Source organism: Anabrus simplex, chromosome 4 (assembly GCF_040414725.1).
Source record: "Anabrus simplex isolate iqAnaSimp1 chromosome 4, ASM4041472v1, whole genome shotgun sequence".
NCBI classification, from domain to species: Eukaryota; Metazoa; Arthropoda; class Insecta; order Orthoptera; family Tettigoniidae; genus Anabrus; species Anabrus simplex.
Window position 1 is genome coordinate 406,756,758 of NC_090268.1, and position 22,154 is coordinate 406,778,911.

Consider the following 22,154-nt stretch of genomic DNA (forward strand, 5'->3'; position numbering starts at 1 on the left):
CTCGTCTCGGTTTAGCCCGTTCGTCAATATTTTCTTGGGGAGGAGATCTCTGTTAAGGGCGTCTTCAGCTGAGATATGTAGCATTTGCAGGTCTTCCTTGGTATTTCTAAACCAGGGAATTGTGGTTTTGGGGTTTGAATCAAAAAAGTGAAAGATTTCTTTAGTTAACTTTCTTCCGTCCATTCTTTTCAGATGACTGTAAAATCGTGCCCGTCTTTTTCTGATTGTGTCGGTAATTTTCTCTATTTTGCTGTAGACTTCCTTGTTGGATCTCTTTTGATGGATTCCATTTCTGTACTTTGATCCCAAGATTCCTCTCACAATTTTGCGTTCTCTTTTCTCCAGTTCTTCAAGGAGTCCTTTGTTGGCATTTAGAGACAGGGTTTCGGCTGCATATAGAACTACTGGCTTCAGAACTGTTTCATAGTGACGTATCTTGGTGTTTTGGGAAAGGCATTTTTTGTTGTAGATTGTGCGGAATGTTTGGTAGGCTATTTCCAGTTTGCGTACTCGCTCCTGAAGTGCTTCCTTGTCCAGTCCATTTTTCATGATGATCTCACCCAGGTATTTGAATTTGTCTACTCGGGTGATGTTCCCGTATTTTGTATGGAGTTTTGGTGGAGCCTCTTTGATGTTAGTCATTACTTCTGTTTTCTCAAACGTTATCTGCAAACCAGTTTGTTCAGCAATTTCCTTTAAAATTTCAACTTGAGCTCTAGCGGTTTCTATGTCGTTTGAGAGAACAGCAATATCATCGGCAAATGCTAAGCAGTCTGTTGCGATCCCCTTGGATTTGGTTTCTATTCTCAATGGACTGTAGTTGGTTTCCTGTAATCTCACCCGCCAGGTTCTGATGATCTTTTCAAGAACACAGTTGAAGAGTATCGGGGATAGCCCATCACCTTGTCGGACTCCTGTTTTGATGTCAAAGGAATGCGAGAGACATCCGTGGAACTTAACCTTGGATTTTGTATCGGTCAGGGTGGCTCTAATTAATGCCAGCAGTTTCAAATCAACTCCAAATTCATTTAAGATGTTTAGCAGGACTTCCCGGTCAATGGAGTCGTACGCTTTCTTAAAGTCCACAAAGACAGACACATACTGCTTGGACCTTAGTGTACAATATCTGATGATCGTTTTGAGATTTTGAATCTGTTCAGCTGTTGAGCGACCTTTTCTGAACCCTCCTTGGTATTCACCTATTTGATGTTCGACTTGTGCTTCCAAACGCTCCAGGATGGCAAGTGATAGGATTTTGTAAGTCACGGGTAGCAAAGATATTCCTCTGTAGTTGTTGATGTTCTTCATGCTGCCTTTTTTGTGTAATGGATGGATCAAAGCTATTTTCCAATCTTCGGGTAGGGTCTCCTTGTTCCAAATTTCTTCTATTTGCTTTTGCAAGATATCAAGTGATTCCTCTGGGGCATATTTCCATAGTTCTGCTACTACTGAGTCTTCCCCCGGCACTTTGTTATTTTTGAGACGTGCAATGTGGCACTTGATTTCATCTCTGTCGGGTGGTCTGGAATTTGGGTACCTGAGTAAGGGTTCCTTGGTCTCAATGGCGCTTTGCGGTTTAGAGCAATTAAGTAAATTCTTGAAGTAATCTGCCAGAATGCTGCAATTTTCTTCATTTGACGTCGCCAGTGTGCCGTCCTTTCGCTCAAAGCATAGAGATGGTGGTTTATAGCCAGTGAGTTTGCGTTTGAAGGCTCTGTAGTACTCTCTGCTTTCATTCTTCCTGAAGTTGTGTTCTATCTTTTCAATGAGAGATTTTTCGTATTTACATTTCTCAGTTCTGAACACCCTAGCTGCTTGGGCACGTTGGGTTTTGTAGGTTTCCCAATCATTTTCTGATTTCGTAGAGAAGTACTGTTTCCACGCATTGAGTCTTTCTTGGAGGACTAATTCGCAGGTACCATTTCACCAGGCATGCTTTTTGCTTCTCTTGATTTCTGCAACGTCTTTGGCGGCCTCAACAAGGAGACTTTTGGCATTGTTAAAGTCACAGTCATTTGGTCTAGCCTTCTCCTGGAACTCCTCGACCCTTTGCCGAAGTTTATCATTGTCGAAGCGTGTGATCTGTTTGGTTGTCTTCCTTGTGTTTGCGGGAATTGGTTTGAATTTGATAAGAGACATATAATGATCTGAGGCCACACTGATGCCTTTCTTTACCTTGACATTCATAATCTCAGGGCTGTTTCTCCTGGAGAATGCAACATGATCAGTTTGGAACTCTCCGAGAGCTTGGACGGGAGAACGCCAAGTCATTTGCTTTCTGGGTAGATGGCGAAAGTGGGTCAACATGACCTGCAGGTTGTGATTTTCGCAAATGGTCACCAGTCTTTTGCCGTTGGGATTGGTTCTTTTGTGAGCAGGGTAATTTCCAATAACTTTCTTGTACTTCTGTTCACGACCTAGTTGGGCATTGAAGTCACCCTAAAGAAGCTTGACATGGTGATTGGGGATTTTGTTTAATTTTTCATCCAGTAGGTCCCAGAAATTATCAACTTCGTCTGGATCAGACTTGTTCTTATCGTTTGTAGGAGCATGTGCGTTAACTAGGGCGTAGGTTTTGTTCGCGCATTTAATTGTGAGTATAGACAATCTGTCATTCACAGGTTCGAAATTTGCAACCGATTTAAGGATCTTGGTTCTAACAGCAAACGCGGTTCCAAGCATCACAGCTCCATTGAGGATTCCTCTTTGCGCTTTGCTCTTGAAAAATCGGTAGCCTTCGGATTCAAAAATCTCTTCATCTGGCTACCTTGTTTCCTGTAGGGCCATTATGGATATCTGATTTTCATGAAGAGCTTTGGTGAGGGTTTTCAGCTTGCCAGTTTGTGTAAGTGAATTTATGTTGAAAGTTGCTAGAAAGGTTTTAGATTTTGGCCTGAGTTTTTGACTCTTCGGGGTACACCGAGACGCTCCGACTCATCTTTGCATGATGTCGAGTCTCCCCCAGAATCCGAACGAGACTCGTGCGCCGTGGCGTTCACGATGAGGGATTTATCTGAAGATTTACCCCCTGGGGTATGTTTCTTGAAATGTTGTGCCATCATGCTTTTTGACTTGACTTTGCTTTGGACGGGTACCCATCCTTTTACAACTAGGGTTGTTAGCCCTAGAGGTTGCCTCAAGATGTTTTCTGGCTTCTGGTCATTTACCAGTCTTTGCTGTAACCCTAGCAAGGGACCAGTTTTTTTTTCACGGTGGTATTTTATTTCCCTACTACCCTCTGACTCTGCTGATGGCAGAGCCAGTGAGCTTCCCCAATTCCAATGGACGCGCCCGATGGAGGTAACCGCTAAATCCCCACATGGGTATTATTATTATTATTATTATTATTATTATTATTATCATCATCCAACAGGCTTATTTCTGCTTCCTCGCAAAGTGTTGGGCAGTAAGAAATAACCTGACACCCTAAAAGAATCAACAGCTTTGGGCAGATGAGCTCCTTTAAGAGAGCGATAGACCCTCAGTGGAGGAAATATCACTGAAGTCTATAAGGTAGCGTCTCCACTGCAAGTTAGGGGCAGCCTAACACATACCCAGCAGAAGTATAAAAATACCCCTCATCAAATGGCAAAGTAACACATCAGTTAAGGTACTTCGTCATGTCTACGGATACATCAGATCGGAATTTCGGTCATGCTTGGCTGTTCCCCTGAAGCGCTGTGTGCTGCTTTCACCTGAGTGGCATGATTTGTTAAGTGTTCACATTAAAGTTCTTCAGTCTGTCAAACAATATAACACATAACACTATAACATACCTGTAAAAAAACACTATTAAAGAAAGAATGATGTGTTTCAGTCTTGAAAGTACATCACCAGATACTATCAAATCACATTTTAATTGATGGAAATTATTTAGAAATGTAGAAAGATTTATGTTTAAATTCTGCTTTTTATTGGGTCAATGCATAAGTTTGTGCGGTTCTTATATTTTATTTTATTTTACTGTTACTGTCACGCACTGTAACTCACAATCACTCAGTAATGTATTCACCTCCACTCTCTATGACCTTCTGCCAACATTCAGATAGCAGTTGAACGCCTTGCCTGTAGAACTGTTTTGGTTTTGACTGGAAGAAATCTGTTAGTCATTGGTCAAGAGAAGCTTTGTCAGGAAACACTTGCCCCTGAATGTGATTAGAAAGAGAGTGGAAAAGATGGAAATCTGAAGGGACAAGGTCAGGGCTATACGGAGGATGGGGAAGAGGTTCCCAGCCAAGTTCAGCAATCACACTTTTGTTCAATTGCGCTATATGCGGACAAGCATTATCATGGAGCAATAGGACTGGTTGTTGTCTTTGTGTTTTGTTGTTAATAGCAATGGCAAACCGTCTTAGCTGGTCACTATACACAGCAGAGGTAATAGTTATGTTTTCCGGAAGAAGTTCATGGTGAAGAATGCCATCTTTGTTCCACCAAACACACAACATGATTTTCTGTGGATGGGCACTATCCTTCGCACGGCGAGTTGCTTTTTTTTTTGATGGGCTGAGCCACTCTTTCCTCTTCTTCATGTTGACATACAGGGACCATTTCTTGTCAGCAGTGACAATGTTCGAAAGGAATGCCTCGTGCCTGTCGCAAGCCAACTGGTGCCAGGCAAGCAGTGATGAACAGATGTTTACTCATTGATTTTTGTTACTGTCACTTAGCACATGTGGTGCCCATATACCCAGTTTCTGTACCATACCTGTCAAATGCAAATGCTGTACAATAGTTGACTGATCACATTCAAAAACTGCGTTGTTTGACGAGGATTCTCATGAAGCAACTCATTCAAGCGATTTTCGTCAAAATCTGAAGGTCTTCCTGAACATGGATCATCAGACAAATCAAACCGTCCTGCTCGAAAGCGGGAAAACCACTTTTGTGCTGTTCTTTCAGCAATTGCTTCATCCCCATACACTTCACAAATTGTTCTAGCAGCTCCTGCTGCACTGGATCCTCGGTTAAACTCAAAGAGAAAAATGTGTCGGAAATGTTCACTTTTCTCAACTTGACATTCCATATCTGTTTATCTGAAATATACACAAATAATACATTCACAGTCAAGAAAACCTGTGTTTCACAACACACAAACTCCAAACTCAGTTAAAACAATGGAATAATGATAAGCAGTCCCTTCACACCGCATTGTTGCCAACCCAAAGGAATGATGTAGATGTTGATTCCCATAGGGAACCTAAAATATTTGTCCTGAATGAGTAAATTTATAATACCAATATAATGGTCCGTTATTGGACATTATAAATTTTCCAGCTAACTCATTCTTGGTTGCCTGCGTTTTGCCCTCGTGTGCTAAGTTAGGCTCATCAGTTGGGACTTAGCACACCACCCAAGACGCAAGGCTAGTGCATACCGTAGAGGTTGCTGCTGCTGCTGAGGTTATTTCATTCCTGTCCTTTGCTAGTCAGCTAAACTAGTAGCTCTTTGGCCTTTGATTTTTGATTTATTGATACTTTGGCTTTAAACGTGGTTGTATGTGTTGTACATACGTCATTATTTATTGTTGATTTGGCGCAGAGATCGCCGGACCACCAAGGGGAACCAGCCCACGGAGAGGACCCGCACCACACCCCCCCATAGTCTTCCCCCGCTAGACCCCGTTTATTGAATTCTTTCTTTGTACATTTGTATTTACATATATTTACATTTGATAATTGTTTCATTGAGCTTCTTCTTTGGTTAGAGTCTTTAAGTCCTTCTTGCTGATCGTATTCACTACACATGTATTAATTTACAGTAATTATATAGCAAGCACTAGTTATATATTTTACACATTTTTAAAGGTAAATTTGTTGTTTCGTGGTGCCTCTTGCTTGGCTATAGTTTTTAGGTCCATTTTGTTTTGTATTGTAACATATGTGTTAGGTAATACGATCCATTTTGTATTTCACAGGTTACATTATTTACTATTTATTTATACAGTGGTTTATACTACTTAGTATGTCTCTTGCAGGGTATGGTCTGTCTTGTCTTGGTGTTATTTGTTTGTTTATAAACATCTGAGTAGTACTACTAGTCACATGTTTGTTTGGAATGTCATTCATAGTCATGGTGGTCACTGTGCTAGTGGGTCAGTCAGTGTTGTCAACAATGCGGTAGTAGTAACTGTGTGTCCATTGATGGTTTGGTCTCGTCTTGTGGCGGTTTATATTTTGAATTCTTATCTTTGCTTAGGATGGAAATAAAATATTTTAGTAAATAAATAGTAACAATAATAACAGTAATTTAATAATGATAATGATAATTATGTTAACCAAATGTTTATGTTGTCCATTTAGATATTATTATTGCTGTCCAGGGTAGTAGTGATAATTTTGATTAATAGCCATAATATGATAATAATAATAATAATAATAATAATAATAATAATAATAATAATAATAATAATAATAATAATAATAATAATAATATTTTGAAAAGCAATAATAATAATCTTTTAGTAATAATATTGGTGATTGTGATATTATTCATTTTCATGTATACAATTTGAACACTCATACGGTAAATTCACTGAAATTTTTCACTATCTTTGGGATTACTAGAGATTTCACTTCACTTCACTTTCACTTGTTATCTGTGACAGCACTTTTGGTGCCTGAGTCGGCCGGTACACTATTCTGGTGATGTGTCACCGTGGTCAGGAGCATCCTTTCAATTATGATATGCGATTGTTGAGACTTTGTGGCGGTGACAGTGGGAAGGTGGTGGAAGTTAGTCGATGAGAGGTGGGAAAATATGGGAATTTTCTGGAGTGCGGTTGTCGTTTAGAATTGCGGTGGCTAGAGGTGACAGTGGTAGGGCTTCTTTAATTATAGGGTTGTTATGGAGTGTGCCTCTTGTCAAATATTGGAGGCGTAGTTTATGTAGGTATGATGTTATTTTTGGGAAGGTATAGTAGGGGGTGAAATTGGCAGAGGGTGTGGCTGTAGGTAGGTGGTGAGCTATACGTATGGCGTGTCGGTCGAGTCGGTTAAGTTTAACGTATTCAGTTGGGTGGGCAGTAATCCATGTCAGGGAGGCGTAGGTTATTAATGGTCGGATGAAAGTCTTATAAACGTTAATTATCTGGGTCGGTTTAAGTCTCCATGTGAAACCTGTTAGGGACCTGAGTGCTCGAAAACGGCTTATAGCTTTCCTGTGGATGTCATCTAGGTGATGGTTCCATTGCAGGTTATTTTGAAATTTAATTCCTAGGTACGTTAGTCTGTTAGTTTCAACAAAGGGTGTATTGTACATTGTTATGTGGACTTTGTGGCGTGCAGGGCAGAGACGGGATTTATTTCGGAAAACTATGAATTGGGTTTTGGTGGGGTTGATGGAGATGTGCCAGTGGTTTAGCCAGGTTTTGAGGGTGTTTAAGTATTTCTGTAGCCTGTTGTTGAGGGATGTGAAGGTAGGGCTGAAGGCTAGGATGGCAAAGTCATCAGCATATTGGTAGAGTCGTAATGGTGGTGATGGGTGCGGTATGTCGTATGTGTATAGTATATAAAGGAAAGGAGAGAGTGGGGAGCCTTGAGCAAGACCTGAGGTTATGGGGAAGGTATACGAGTGGGTTCCGTTTATGTTAATTATGGCTTTCCTAGTTTTGAGATAATTAAATATTAGTCTTATGATGGTGGTGGGGAGAGGGAGGTGGCTAATTTTGAATATAAGTTCTTCGTGCCAGACAGAGTCGAAGGCTTTGTTAACATCAAGGCATATTAGGGCGGCTGGTTTACTGGTTTTTATATAGGTGTTTACGGAGGATGCGATGTGGAAGAGGTGGTCTTGGGTGGAAAAATGTGTGTTTGGTGACGAATTGAATGCTGTAGCACACATGTTGTATTACTAAACAGCGATGATTACTCTGGTAGTGGACTGTAGTTTGGTTAAGCACGTGATAAGACCATAGGGCCGAGTCATGTATCAATATTACACGTAAATAAAACATTTATTACAATTAAACATGATTAACAAACTGCGTAGAAATTATTTACACATTAACAATAACTGAAATGCCTGGATGGCTATCGATTAAGTTAGAGGCCATGTGGCCGTGAATGCTTCTCTCGCCAACATGTTGTCTTGTACTAGTCTGTCTCGTTTTCTTGCCGGAAACCAGATGCATTCTGGACACTCAATAGAGACGCGGACAAGAGCGCGCTCTGTATAAATTTTCTGAGAGGACGGAACATTCTCCCCTCTGTTGATTGCATTCAATCAAGACAAAATACACTTTCAATGAAAATAACACTAACATAAAACAAAATGTCATCAGAATACAAATACATAATAATAAATGTTGCAATTAAATGAACGTCAATCACTAATTAACATAGATAAAATGAAACAGAACTGTACACTGGTGTGCAGGCTGATGCATTGTTTTGTTTACAGCTGCACAATGAGAGTTTTTGAATTGTTCATTTGTTAAATGACTGTACAATATAACTACAAATACAACTTTATACACCAATCAACTCACTGACACTGTAAGGAATCATATTGTCATTAAAAAGAAAACACTACTCGATGGGAAGGGGACACAACTTCGCTACTGGTCTCTTGAAATTTCCATGAGCAGTTTTTATGGTGACTGCTCGCACAAGTCCATCGAGACCTGGGTGAAGTTCCTCAACCACACCTAGTCTCCACTGAAGCGGGGGTAAATTGTCCTCCTTGATAACCACCACTGCTCCAAGTTGTATACAAGGTTGCTGGGAGGCCCACTTTGGCCTGTTTTGTAGTTGGGTTAAGTATTCCTTATGCCATCTGGTCCAAAAGTGTTGCACCATTTGCTGCAACCGTTTCCATGCTGAAAGTTTATTGCTGGGTACAAGTGTCAGATTGGATTCAGGAATGGAATTCAAACTGCTTCCAGTAAGAAAATGACCTGGAGTCAAGGGTTGAGGGTAAGTCGGATCTGAGGATAGGACTGTAAGTGGACGTGAATTTAAACAGGCTTCAATTTGTGTGAGCACAGTACTAAGCTCTTCAAATGTTAATGATGAGTTTCCAACAACTCGATGCAAATGATATTTAACTGACTTGATGCCAGCTTCCCATAATCCTCCAAAATGGGGTGAACGAGGTGGAATGTAATGCCAGTTGATACCCTTGTTTGCCAGATTGCTTACAACTTCCTCTTGATGCTGCGGTGATGCTATGAATTGGTGAAGATCTTTTAATTCTCTATCGGCTCCAATAAACGTAGTAGCATTGTCACTGTAGATATCTGCGGGCTTTCCTCTTCTGGCTATGAAACGGCGAAGTGCGGCTAAGAAGGCATCTGTAGTAAGACTGCTGACTACTTCCAAATGTACAGCCTTTGTCGTGAAGCAAACAAATAGTGCGATGTATGCCTTGATACGGACATTGCTCCTCTTGTTAATTGGGCGAAGTAGAATAGGACCTCCATAATCAATGCCACAAACACTGAATGGACGTGCTGGTTGAACTCTATGCTCAGGATAGTCAGCCATGAGTTGATGACTAGTTACGCCTTTCAATTTGTAACATGTTACGCATTTGTGCACTTGCTGTCTGGCTACATTTCTGCCATTCAGAATCCAATAACGTTGACGAAGGGTTGCTAACAACAATTCTGGTCCTGCATGAGCTTGTTGTAAGTGTTCATGTTTGACAATTAGAGTAGTCAGGTGATGTTTTGATGGTAACAGTATTGGATGTTTGGATGAAAACGGAATCGATGCATTCTTCAACCTGCCTCCGACCCTTAGAATATTGTTGTGTAAGAAGGGACATAGGTTCCTTATCTGGCTCTTCTTAGAGACTACGCCTCCGTTTTTCAGGTCTCCAATCTCTTCTGAGAAGGCTGCATTTTGTGCAATACGAATGCAGACTTCTAATGAATGTTCCAATTCTTCAACATTTAAAGGCCCAATTTTCTTGTCCCTGGCATGCTTAGTGTTATGCAAAAATCTGTAACAATAAGCTATTAGATTCACAATTAAGTATTTATTTTCCACCTAGTCGATACAATGATTGCTTAAGGCAATTTTTAATTGTCAAAAGTGGTACATGTTTCGTATATTATCAACATCTTCAGCCACATAACACTGTTTAGATGAAAAATGTATAAAATTGACAAAGTAATGCTTTAGAGGAAGTTTTGATTTTTGTGATTCTACCTTTCAGATAACCCCGTTGCTTGATCAGCTTTGCGATTTCGTTCTCGTCCATCGTAAAGCACTGGCTCACACAAATGTAAATAATGCAAGGAAAAGGTAATTAAAGGGAATCTGACCTTGTAAACTGAAGAGTCCCACGTTGCATTGTATGTTTCCAATCCTGCGGATATTTCACACGCGTTTCACTTTTGCCGTGTAATATCGGGCCCAGAAATGGACCAAAATGTTTGGTGACGAATTGAATGCTGTAGCACACATGTTGTATTACTAAACAGCGATGATTACTCTGGTAGTGGACTGTAGTTTGGTTAAGCACGTGATAAGACCATAGGGCCGAGTCATGTATCAATATTACACGTAAATAAAACATTTATTACAATTAAACATGATTAACAAACTGCGTAGAAATTATTTACACATTAACAATAACTGAAATGCCTGGATGGCTATCGATTAAGTTAGAGGCCATGTGGCCGTGAATGCTTCTCTCGCCAACATGTTGTCTTGTACTAGTCTGTCTCGTTTTCTTGCCGGAAACCAGATGCATTCTGGACACTCAATAGAGACGCGGACAAGAGCGCGCTCTGTATAAATTTTCTGAGAGGACGGAACAATGTGGTTGGAAGCTGGCTTGGGAGGTTGGAAGGAGGTTGAGAGAATGTACTAGTAGGTATCTCGACATTCTTTTATATAATATTCCTTCAAATATTTTACTGAGTACTGTGAGGAGTGATATTGGTCTATAAGAGTGAATGTCAGACGGAAGCTTGTTAGGTTTCGGGAATAATAATATGATAGATTTACCCCAGTGTTCAGGAAAAACACCGGTATATAACATAGTGTTATAGATCGAGCAGAGTATGTTAATTAGGATGAGTGGGGCTTCTTTTATGTGGCGATAGGAGATGTTATCTGGGCCAGGAGTGGTGTAACGTTTGTAACGTAGAAAGTTTTGTATTTCTTGAGGTGTGATTGGAGCGTTAAGTGGATGGTTATAGTCTACTTCTCGAAAATGATTGAAGGAGGGTTTGAGATGAGTGAGATCTGGGTTATTATGCTGTATTATTGTAGGTTCTTCTGGATGTCTGTATTGTGGTATTTGTGGGGGAGAGAAGACTTGAGAATAATGGTCGGCAAAAACGTCTGCTTTTTCTTTATCTGTAGTAGGAGGGTTAGGAGCGACGTGTATGGGATAGGTGGGTCGTGATTTATGTGTTTTAGTTAGTCTTCGAAATGTAGTCCAGAATTTGTTAGAGTCGTGCATATCAGATAATTCTGAACATGCAGTAGTCCATAGTTTTTGTTTTATTGCTTTGATGTACGAACGTGCATGTCTTAGTGTTCTTCTGTGTTCTCGTAAAGTCGTATTGTCGCGAGTACGTAAGTAGGAGTTGTACAGTTCGTGGGCTAGTTTTAGTAATGATAGTGCTTTGGGGGGGATTGGGGGTTTGGTAGGATGATAGGAATGTCTCGGAATGTGTCTTTGGTCAGCTGTTATTATTACTTGCTCTACTAGACTGATTAGTGCGTGTAGGTTCGGGATTGAGGTAGGTGGGGGGGAGTGCTGGAGCAGTTCTGTTATTGTTTGGCGGAATTGTTGCCAGTCGGTTTGAAAATAACATCTGGTGGGAGGAGGGCGGGAATATTGGTTACGTAATGTGTAGGATATGTTTGGGATGGTGATTATCGCTGGTGCGTGGTCAGAATCTATACATAGTCCTTTTTCTATTACTGGGTTAGTGGAGAGCGAGGGCGATAAGATAAGCATGTCGGGAGTGGAGTTGGAAATAGGACGGGTGTGGAAGGGGAAGGGAATCTGTACTCCCCGGATTTGCGAGATTACTGTATTAAAGTCATTAGATTGTGTTACATTATAAGAATTAATATTAATGTCGGCTATAAATATGTAATTATGAAAAGTTGAGTCTATGTATTTAATGAAATCTACTGGTGGAGGTGATCTGGGTGTAAGGTACATTGTTACTATTGCTATAGTGGTATTGTTTGGAAGATATGTTTCTATTATTAGGTATTCTGAAAAGTTATTCGCAAAATTATAAGAGAAAGATTTAGTTGTTATATGTTTCTTGATTCCTATGGCTACTCCTCCACGAGCTTGTCCTGGTCTATCTGCTCTGTGGAGATGGAATAGCTTAAAGTGTGGGCTTTGTCCACTGTGTAGGCTATTTGAAGCCACCGGCAGTGCCAATGCACTATGAGAGCTATGTCTCATTTTCAAAAATAGATGCCTGCCTGGCCATCAAATGATGTAGATGTTGATTCCCATAGGGAACCTAAAATATTTGTCCTGAATGAGTAAATTTATAATACCAATATAATGGTCTGTTATTGGACATTATAAATTTTCCAGCTAACTCATTCTTGGTTGCCTGAGTTTCGCCCTTGTGTGCTAAGTTAGGCTCGTCAGTTGGGACTTAGCACACCACCCAAGACGCAAGGCTAGTGCATACCGTGGAGGCCACTGCGTAGCTATTTGAAGCCACCGGCAGTGCCAATGCACTATGAGAGCTATGTCTCATTTCCTAAAATAGATGCCTGCCTGGCCATCATATGATGTAGATGTTGATTCCCATAGGGAACCTAAAATATTTGTCCTGAATGAGTAAATTTATCATACCAATATAATGGTCTGTTATTGGACATTATAAATTTTCCAGCTAACTCATGCTTGGTTGCCTGCGTTTCGCCCTCGTGTGCTAAGTTAGGCTCGTCAGTTGGGACTTAGCACACCACCCAAGATGCAAGGCTAGTGCATACCGTGGAGGCCACTGTGTAGGCTATTTGAAGCCACTGGCAGTGCCAATGCACTATGAGAGCTATGTCTCATTTCCAAAAATAGATGCCTGCCTGGCCATTAAATGATGTAGATGTTGATTCCCATAGGGAACCGAAAATATTTGTCCTGAATGAGTAAATTTATAATACCAATATAATGGTCTGTTATTGGACATTATAAATTTTCCAGCTAACTCATTCTTGGTTGCCTGCGTTTCGCCCTCGTGTGCTAAGTTAGGCTCGTCAGTTGGGACTTAGCACACCACCCAAGACGCAAGGCTAGTGCATACCGTGGAGCCCACTGTGTAGGCTATTTGAAGCCACCAGCAGTGCCAATGCACTATGAGAGCTATGTCTCATTTCCAAAAATAGATGTCCAATAATGGACCATTATATTGGTATTATAAATTTACTCATTCAGGACAAATATTTTAGGTTCCCTATGGAAATCAACATCTACATCATTTGATGGCCGAGCAGGCATCTATTTTGGAAATGAGACATAGCTCTCATAGTGCATTGGCACTGCCGGTGGCTTCAAATAGCCTATGCAGTGGCCTGCTCGGTATGCACTAGCCTTGCATCTTGGGTGCTGTGCTAAGTTCCAACTGACGAGCCTAACTTAGCACACGAGGGCGAAACGCAGGCAACCAAGAATGAGTTAGCTGGAAAATTTATAATGTCCAATAACAGACCATTATATTGGTATTATAACCCAAAGGAATACCGCACGAACATATGGATCGACTCTATAAATTCTGCTTATACTCTTTTAATACTCAAAAGGTACCCTTTGTTGGACTAGCAAGGAGAGAGGACGAACTACTGGAGCACTTCATTAAGATAAGTTCTAACTTTCAAGTATTAAAGAGTATAAACAGAATTTAAACATAAATATTTCTATATTTCTAAACAGATTTTATCAGTTAATATAAACACTAGAACTGCTTCAGGTTTATCTCTCAAATATTGCAGTAATTTTTAACAGTGCATGGAATAAAATAAAACAGTGTCTGAAAGGACATTGTCATCATAACTTAACCTTATCATACTTCAATATAAACCTGATCTACATAATTTTCATAGAAATAAAGAAGTCATTGTCATTATTTTGAATTAATCATAAAAAATACATTTATGAAATACTAGGTATTTTTAATAGAAAATTGACTTCCTGCACTAAAAGGATATATATTTTCACATAGAATTTGTCTCAAAAACATGATACTTGCAAAGTTAAAAGTGTCTTTTTCATTTCTCAAGAACCAGTTTTCATTATTTTTGTCAGTTCCTGGGGGAAAAAAAAAAGTATTGACTGCCATTTTGCTCAACGCAGCCTCAATGTCAACATGAAAGTACTTCCACTGGTGCAACCAAATAATAGATTTTGATCATCATTTGTTTCTCAGAGAATTTCAAGACGAAAGATAAAAGGATCTGGAAGCAGCATGACTTGACTTAGTGCTATCTGGTGATTTACAATAAAACAAAGCTTGAATTCATAGACCTCCTTTCAGAGAGGTGATCACACTTGATGAAACAGCACATCATTTCCTTGGGAGACAGTCTGCAGTTCGGTGGCATGAGAAATTTGCAAGGGATACCTGCTCAGGGATGGGGGGGGTGGGGGAATCACTACAATCAACATCGGAACACGGAGTGGCCACCACTGAGAATTAGTGGAAACTCCAAAGAATTTGAAGGTTGACATTGCTTGTGTTAAGGAAACAAAGCGGAAGGGTTCCAAGGCAAAGGAGATTGGGGATAGTTATATGGTTACCTATCACAGCACAAACACATCAAGGACTGATATAGCAGTCAGTTAGCCAACAATTTTATGACAACATCACGAGCGTCTCGAGAGTGTCCATCAACATTGCATCACAGTTAGCCATTACTTCTATTCTCTCTTGTTATGCACCACAGACTGGGTTGCCCAGCTCCTTAAGGGCAGGTGACCTGTCATCCTATTTATTCTTTGTGTTATGTTCCTGTATTTCTGCCTTAATATATATATCAGTGCACTTACTTGTTCTCTTTTCATTACCTTTATTATTATGCTACTGACATTTATTAAACTGTTCTGACAGTAATACAAAACTTTTGTATGGACATTTTAATGCCAAATGCATGTGAGAGTTTGGATATTGTCGGCCTCTATATCTGATCAAATACAAGGCAAACTAGTTTTTTTCTTTCTTAATATACACTCATCAACAAAAAATAATCACTCACCAAGAAGGAGTTGTTGTTTTGCTGCAAAACTCAGCACGCAATTACATCTCAAGCGGATAGTCAAATGTTTAGTATAGTGATGCGATTAGTTGAACAGTCGTGCCACCAGAGGACGTGAATGTGCTGCCATTCATGGCCTGTGTAAAGGTCTGCAGAGGATATTCGTATGTAGTGGAACACCATTTCCAGTTATGGAAAGCTCATTGACCACTCAACATGCCTCTTCGATACAATCAAAGAGATATCACCTTATTGTCAGAGTTTGAGACATGCATCACCTCATAATCTGGAGCCCTTTGTGCTGAGCAGTGGTCGCTTGGTAGGCCAAGGTTTATCTGGCCTGGTAGCTGCATGGGATATCAGAGTTTGAGAGGAAGCACATTTATTTAATGTGTGAGGCAGATGGTTGTGGATGAGTGAGGTTACTGACACTCTGCAACTGGACTCAGGACATACTCGGCTGACGACGAGGAGAGTGGACCATTCAGGTACATATAGCGCTGATGTTGCAGGTCTCTGTGACTGCCTGAACCATTTTCAGGTGTATGGCTGAAGGAAATTTAGTCTCAAGGTCCCCATTACATGTTGTCATTATTACAGTGTTGTGATGACAAACCTGGACTGCTGCAGACTTGAACCAGGTTTTCTTTAGTGACATATTCAGGATCTCTTTGTACACTACCTCCTCACTGATGTGCTGGTCTGAGGGCCATTGCATACATCTGTAGTAGTGATACAAGAAACATTGACAGCGCAACAATATATGCAAGACACTCTGCCACATACTCCAAGGGTATCACAGGAATACATCTGCAGTATGCCACACTTCCATGGTCTGCTCAGTTGCCAGATTTATCGCTCATCGAACTTGTCTGGTACCACCTTGGGCACTACCTTCAACAGGATTTAATACTATCTAGATGACCAATTGCAGCAAAAATGCACAGTTATGTCAGGATACCATTATGAAACCTGTATGACTCCATGCCCTATTGTATTACATCTTGTAATCAAGCTAGAGGCAGACTCACAGGGTGCTAAAGTCTCCCTTCAAGTGTTCAGTTTTCCATAGTAAACTATCCTTTTGCTCTAATATTGTAATCACTTCCTTACATTAGCATTGCAGTCACCCTTATCAATGTTCTGACAGTTCCTTCTCAGTGCATGATTATTTTTTATGAGTGTATGGTTGTCGGTGACATTTGGCTGAATTAATAAGAACATATGTCTAGGTAATGAGGGAATCTGCTTGTGTTTCAGGTCTTGCTGGGGTGCTCTGGAGTATTCACATCCTAAACGAAGACAAAAGTATCCACATGCTGGATAAAGCACTGTATGTTTTGGGAATCTTGTGTGTGTATGGTTACCGAACTGCCACTGGAAGTGTAGTCCTACCTTTTGCTTACCCACAGTCAAGGTAACAATATACTTACCTTTAGACACTTTCCGATACAAAAAAAAAAAAATCACAACTCACCTACTTCAGACATTCCTTCAATTACCTCTCGTCACATCATGATGGAAATACCCAAGCATATAACACCAACCTCCTTGCATTATCAACAAACAGAACTACCATGTTCACCCAATCCATCATGGTTTTTGCATATAATGAATGGAACAAAATTCCTGAGAACATCAGATCTCCATTCAAGTATTTAGTTTTCCATAGTAAACTATCCTTTTGCTCTGAGATTATAATTGCTTCCTTAGGTTAACGTTCTATTAACCCGTATCATGTGATTCTGACAACTTCATGCATTCCCGTACTGTACGTACTGTCTCAGAATCTCTGTTATTTTCTCCAATCCTGCCATCTTTTTTTTTATATCATTGTTTCTTCTCCTTTCCTTTAACCCTTTCCCGCCCGCATTTTTACTCCGCTTATCCCCAGGTTTCAACCTATTATTTAGCAAAAACTGAAACAGACCGTATTGTTTCAGAAAAAGTTAAATACAGTAAAAACTATTATTCACAATGAATTCAAATTTTCAATAATATTAGAAAATATACCATGACATCCATTCTCTGTTTATTGAGTCATAATGTGTCCCCCCCTCCTCGTGATACTCGACACAGAGACAGTCTGCATTTTTCACAATTCCCATGTTGTCTGAATCCTTCAAAACCAATAATCACGTGATTTTGGAAGTGGAATGATGCCCATGTATATAAGATTTTATTTCATTTGGGCAAGGGTCTTCCCATTCTGTTTTTATCTTACCGGAATGCGACTGTTTGAAGGCTGCATTGTTATATGCGCAATAGGCTATGTCACTGAATAGTTTTTCTCCTCCTAACATACGTAGAAACAATCTCTTTCCCCTAACACTCTTTCCGAATTATGCGCAGGTTCAACATCATTTAATCATTCGGAGTAACGAAACGTAATATTTGTGTTACCTGAATTGCCGTGGCATTGCCATCGGGTCCGATTTATCGATATTCGTTTTCATTCATATCACTGTTATCACTAAAATAATCTTCGTTGATACATTATTCACTCATCAAAAATTCACCTGCACCCCTACTCAAGGATTCTGTGTCACTGTTTCGCCCATATTCAGCTCAGTTTCAATATACGCGATATTCAATCCCGCCATGTTTATGGATGAAACAGCTGACCCGCGCTCGCGGAAGTTCAAGACCGTTGCCTAGGCAACGTCAAGACAGATTATCTCTCTTCCTTTATTCCCTAAGACTTGTAGAATGCACTGCGTGTTCATAAATGCCTTACAAACACTTCACTGATGAGATAAATAAAAAAACTATCGCACAGATCGCAGACGAATGCAGATAATGCAGCCGGGCGCTTTCGGGCGCTAAGGACCGGAAGGCTAAATGAACAGTCGGGCGCTTTCGGGCGCTGAGGGCCGGAAAGGGTTAAGAGGCACTTTCAAAGCATGTCTGGGAGTGTTTTCGTAACTGGATTTGCATATCTCCTTTCCACTTTACTAATTAAATTGTGTTTTCTTAATATGTCCTACGAATGTAATTCACTGACTCATGTTAAATTCACATTTAATCGTGTAATATTCCTCTTAGTATATTGTATTATATTTTGGTATACACAGACTTATATTTAAAGATTGCAGCCTGTCAACCTGGTAGATGTAAGAAATCATTAACCTATCTATCTGTCTGTCTGTCTATCTATCTATCTCTTGATGAATGAATAAATAAATAAATAAATTAATTAATTAATTAGTAAATGCCTGGTGGACCTCTGATTGTGATAGAATGCATGAAAAAAGACATCAAGCTTGGTTGAAATTTCAAGCCCACAAAACAGAAGAAAACGCCATGAACCTCAAGAATGTCAGAAAAGAATTCACCCAAACTATTAGAAGAATTAAGAGAAAATATCAAAAAGATTTAATAAACTCTATTGAGGAAAAATTATTACAAAACCAATTCTAGAGATTATTACAAAGCCTTTGGTAAACAATTGCAAAAATACAACCCCCCCACATTATTGTTGAAAAATAAAGATGGAAAAATAGCACATAACAATAAGGAAAACTCAGAAATCATGGCGGAAGCATTTAACAAGCTCTTGAACAGTGATGAACCTGAAAAGATCTTATTAATTGATACACGTATCGCGATACGTGGAGGTTATAAATTATACTGGAGTGGACAGGAGAAGGTAGCGAAAAATGGTGTTGGATTCTTAATTAACGAAAGGACTGATGCTACAGCTGAAGTTATCTGCCAAAGTGATAGAATCATTAAAATGTCCATGAAACTGGAGAACACTAAGTACACCATCATACAAGTGTATGCCCCACAGACAGGCTGCAGTGAGGAAGACAAAGAGAAATTTCGGCAAGACCTGGAAGATACAGTTAATGAGGAAAATGTTATTATTATTGGAGATCTAAATGCGCAAGTTGGGGTAGACAGACTTGGGTACGAGAACATCATTGGTCCACATGGATTTGGACAAAGGAACCCAGAAGGAGAACAACTATTAGATCTGTGCAGAAGAAATGATCTTATAATCAAAAATACATTCTTCAAAAAAAGAGACAGTCACAGAATAACAAGGTACAGTTGGGATGGCCAGTATAGAACATTGATTGACTACGTAATCACAAATAAAGATGGTGGCAGGTACATCACAGATGTAAAGGTCATCCCTAGTGAAAGCATGGACAGTGACCACAGATTGTTGGTAGTAGACTTCAAACATAAGACAAATGAAACGCAGAAACTTATTACGAAAAAACCAAGGATCAAAACTTGGAAGTTGCAAGAAGTCCAAATAAAGGAAGAATACAAACTAAGGATTCAACAGAGTTTGCCGAAGTGTGAAGTAACCAGCGTTAATGAAGAATGGAAGGCCTTCAATGACACCTTTGTGGGAGAAGCCAATAACCTATGTGGAGTTACAAGTTCTATCAAAAGAAAAAAGGAGACACCATGGTGGAATGATAGAGTGAAACCAGCGGTGAAAGAAAGAAACCAAATAAAGAAGGCACTGGACAAGGAGAAACAAAAACAGGGACAAGAACGAAATGAACAAGAAATACAAAGACTTCAAGGAGTATACAGGAACAAGAAACTTGCTGTAAAGAACATTGTAAGGGAAGAAAAAGAGAAGAAATGGAATGAGTTTGCAGACAAACTGGAAGAGGACAGTAGAGGAAATATGAAATTGCTATACAGAGTAGTGAAAAACAAGCGAAGGGATCAAGAGACCATAAAAGCAATAGAACGTGATGATGGAACTCTGGCACAAGAAGAGGGAGAAATTAAACAAGAACTCAAGATCTATTTCGAAAAGCTGCTGAATTGAGATACAGAAAACATAACAACGGATAGAGGAGAGCCAAGTCGAGGAACCACAATTGAACCACCAATTACATGGCTTGAGGTTGAAAATGCGCTCAAGAGCATGAAGAAAGGAAAGGGAGTGGGCGTAGATGAACTAAGTGCAGATATGCTGAAAACAGCGGGAGTTCCAGGAATCCAATGGCTCTATAGACTGCTCAACAAGATATGGGAGGAAAATACTATTCCTGAGGACTGGAAGATGGGCATCATTGTACCTCTGTTCAAGAAAGGAAGCCGACGAAAATGTACTAATTACCGTGGTATCATACTACTGTCTCATGTCCTGAAAATATTGGAAAAAATAATAGAGACCAGAATCAGAGATATTGTTGAACCAATTTTGGAAGAAGAGCAGTATGGTTTCAGACCAGGAAGGTCAACTACAGACCTTATATTTGCAATTAGGATGCTAATGGAAAAATACTGGGAGAAGAACAAGCCTTTAATCCTAATATTTTTGGACATTGAGAAAGCATACGATAGTGTACCAAGGGAAAGAATTTGGCAATGAATGAAAGAACTTCAAGTGCGAGATAGCCTCATAGACAAAGTGAAAATGTTGTATAGTGGGAACAGAAGCTGTATTCAAGTAGGATGTGGTTTGTCGGACTGGTTTGAAACAAAGAGAGGAGTGCAGCAGGGCAGCTCATTGTCACCACTTCTATTTATTATTGTAATGGATGTAGTAATGAAATCTATTAAAAGGAAAGAACATGGAGATATCAAAGCCTTCACATTTGCAAATGATGTTGCGATCTGGAGTGACTCAGAAGAGGAATTGGGAGAGAGAATACAAAGCTGGAATGAGGAGTTTAAGAAATATGGTTTAAACATCAGCAAGACTAAGACGGTGGTGATGAAAGTGTATGGGGAAGGAGCAGAACCAATAGTCATGTTAAATGAAGCTCAACTGGACAGCGTTCCAGTTTTCAAATACTTGGGTAGCGTTATATCTAATGACAACCTAGCAAAACATGAGGTGAACAATCGAATCAATAAGGCATCACAATTCTACCACCAGGTAAGACACCTGCTGTGGGATGAGCAAATACCCATGAAAACAAAAATGACATTGTACAAGTCCTATTATACACCAATTCTTACATACAGTCTCGAAACCACAACACTGACCAATAGAGATAATTCCAAACTTCAGGCAGCTGAAATGAAATTCCTACGCACTATGATCCAGAAAACCAGGAAAGACAAGATTAGGAATGAGAAAATTAGAGAAGAAGTAGGAATAGACAATTCTCTCCTAAATAAGATTCAGATATCAAGACTGAAGTGGTTTGGTCACATGAAGAGGATGCCAGTAAACAGAACTGCAAGGAAGGAATTTGACAGAAAGGTAGAAGGAAGACGACCCATGGGAAGGCCACGAAGGAAATGGATAGATTTAGTTAAGAGCGATGTAATGCTGAGAGGTCATGATTGGGACAAGTTGGTGGAGGAAGAATGGTACAAGGACAGGATGAGATGGAGGAGGCTCATATACCACACCCGGGAAACTGGAGATGGTTTAGGATGATGATGATGATCGTGATAAAAACAAAACCAGAAAATATACACCCACCTACAGCAAAAGAAGCTGAAACAGTGCTTAAAGAAATGAAGAACTACAAAGCGTGTGGAGAAGACCAGGTTTTTGCAGAGATGTGGAAATATGCCGGCAGTGCAACTCAGACATCCCTCCATATGATGTTACAGAAGATTTGGATATCAGAAAAATTCCCAGAACAGTTGACAACAGCTATAATTAATCCAATTCATAAGAAAGGTGAGAGAAGTAATCCAGACAACTATAGAGGTATTTCCATCCTTGGCTGCACGTATAAGATTTTCTCTAAGATACTATATAATCGGATTAAAGAACAACTTGATCAAGAGTTAGTTGAATACCAGGGAGGCTTCAGACCTTGGAGAAGCTGCTCTGAACAAATAATAACTTTGAAGCTAGTCATGGCATATTACAGAAAACAAAACAAGCCCCTTTCAATAACATTTATAATTCAAGAAAGCTTACGACTCTATCCACAGACCATCATTATTAAAAATTTTAAGACATTTTGGTCTTCACCCAAAGCTAATCAAATTGATTGAACTTACTCTAACTAATACAGTTTCTAA

General features: G+C 39.8%; 1 protein-coding gene across 1 annotated transcript in view; it reads left to right on the forward strand.

Moving 5' to 3' along the window:
• The window catches only part of PIG-G (phosphatidylinositol glycan anchor biosynthesis class G), a 179,284-nt gene that overhangs the window by 123,253 nt on the left and 33,877 nt on the right, over window positions 1-22,154 (forward strand). Inside the window, exon 12 of the mRNA XM_068227421.1 lies at window positions 16,446-16,602. Coding sequence (XP_068083522.1) covers window positions 16,446-16,602 — 157 coding nt within the window. The remainder of the gene's footprint in view (window positions 1-16,445; window positions 16,603-22,154) is intronic.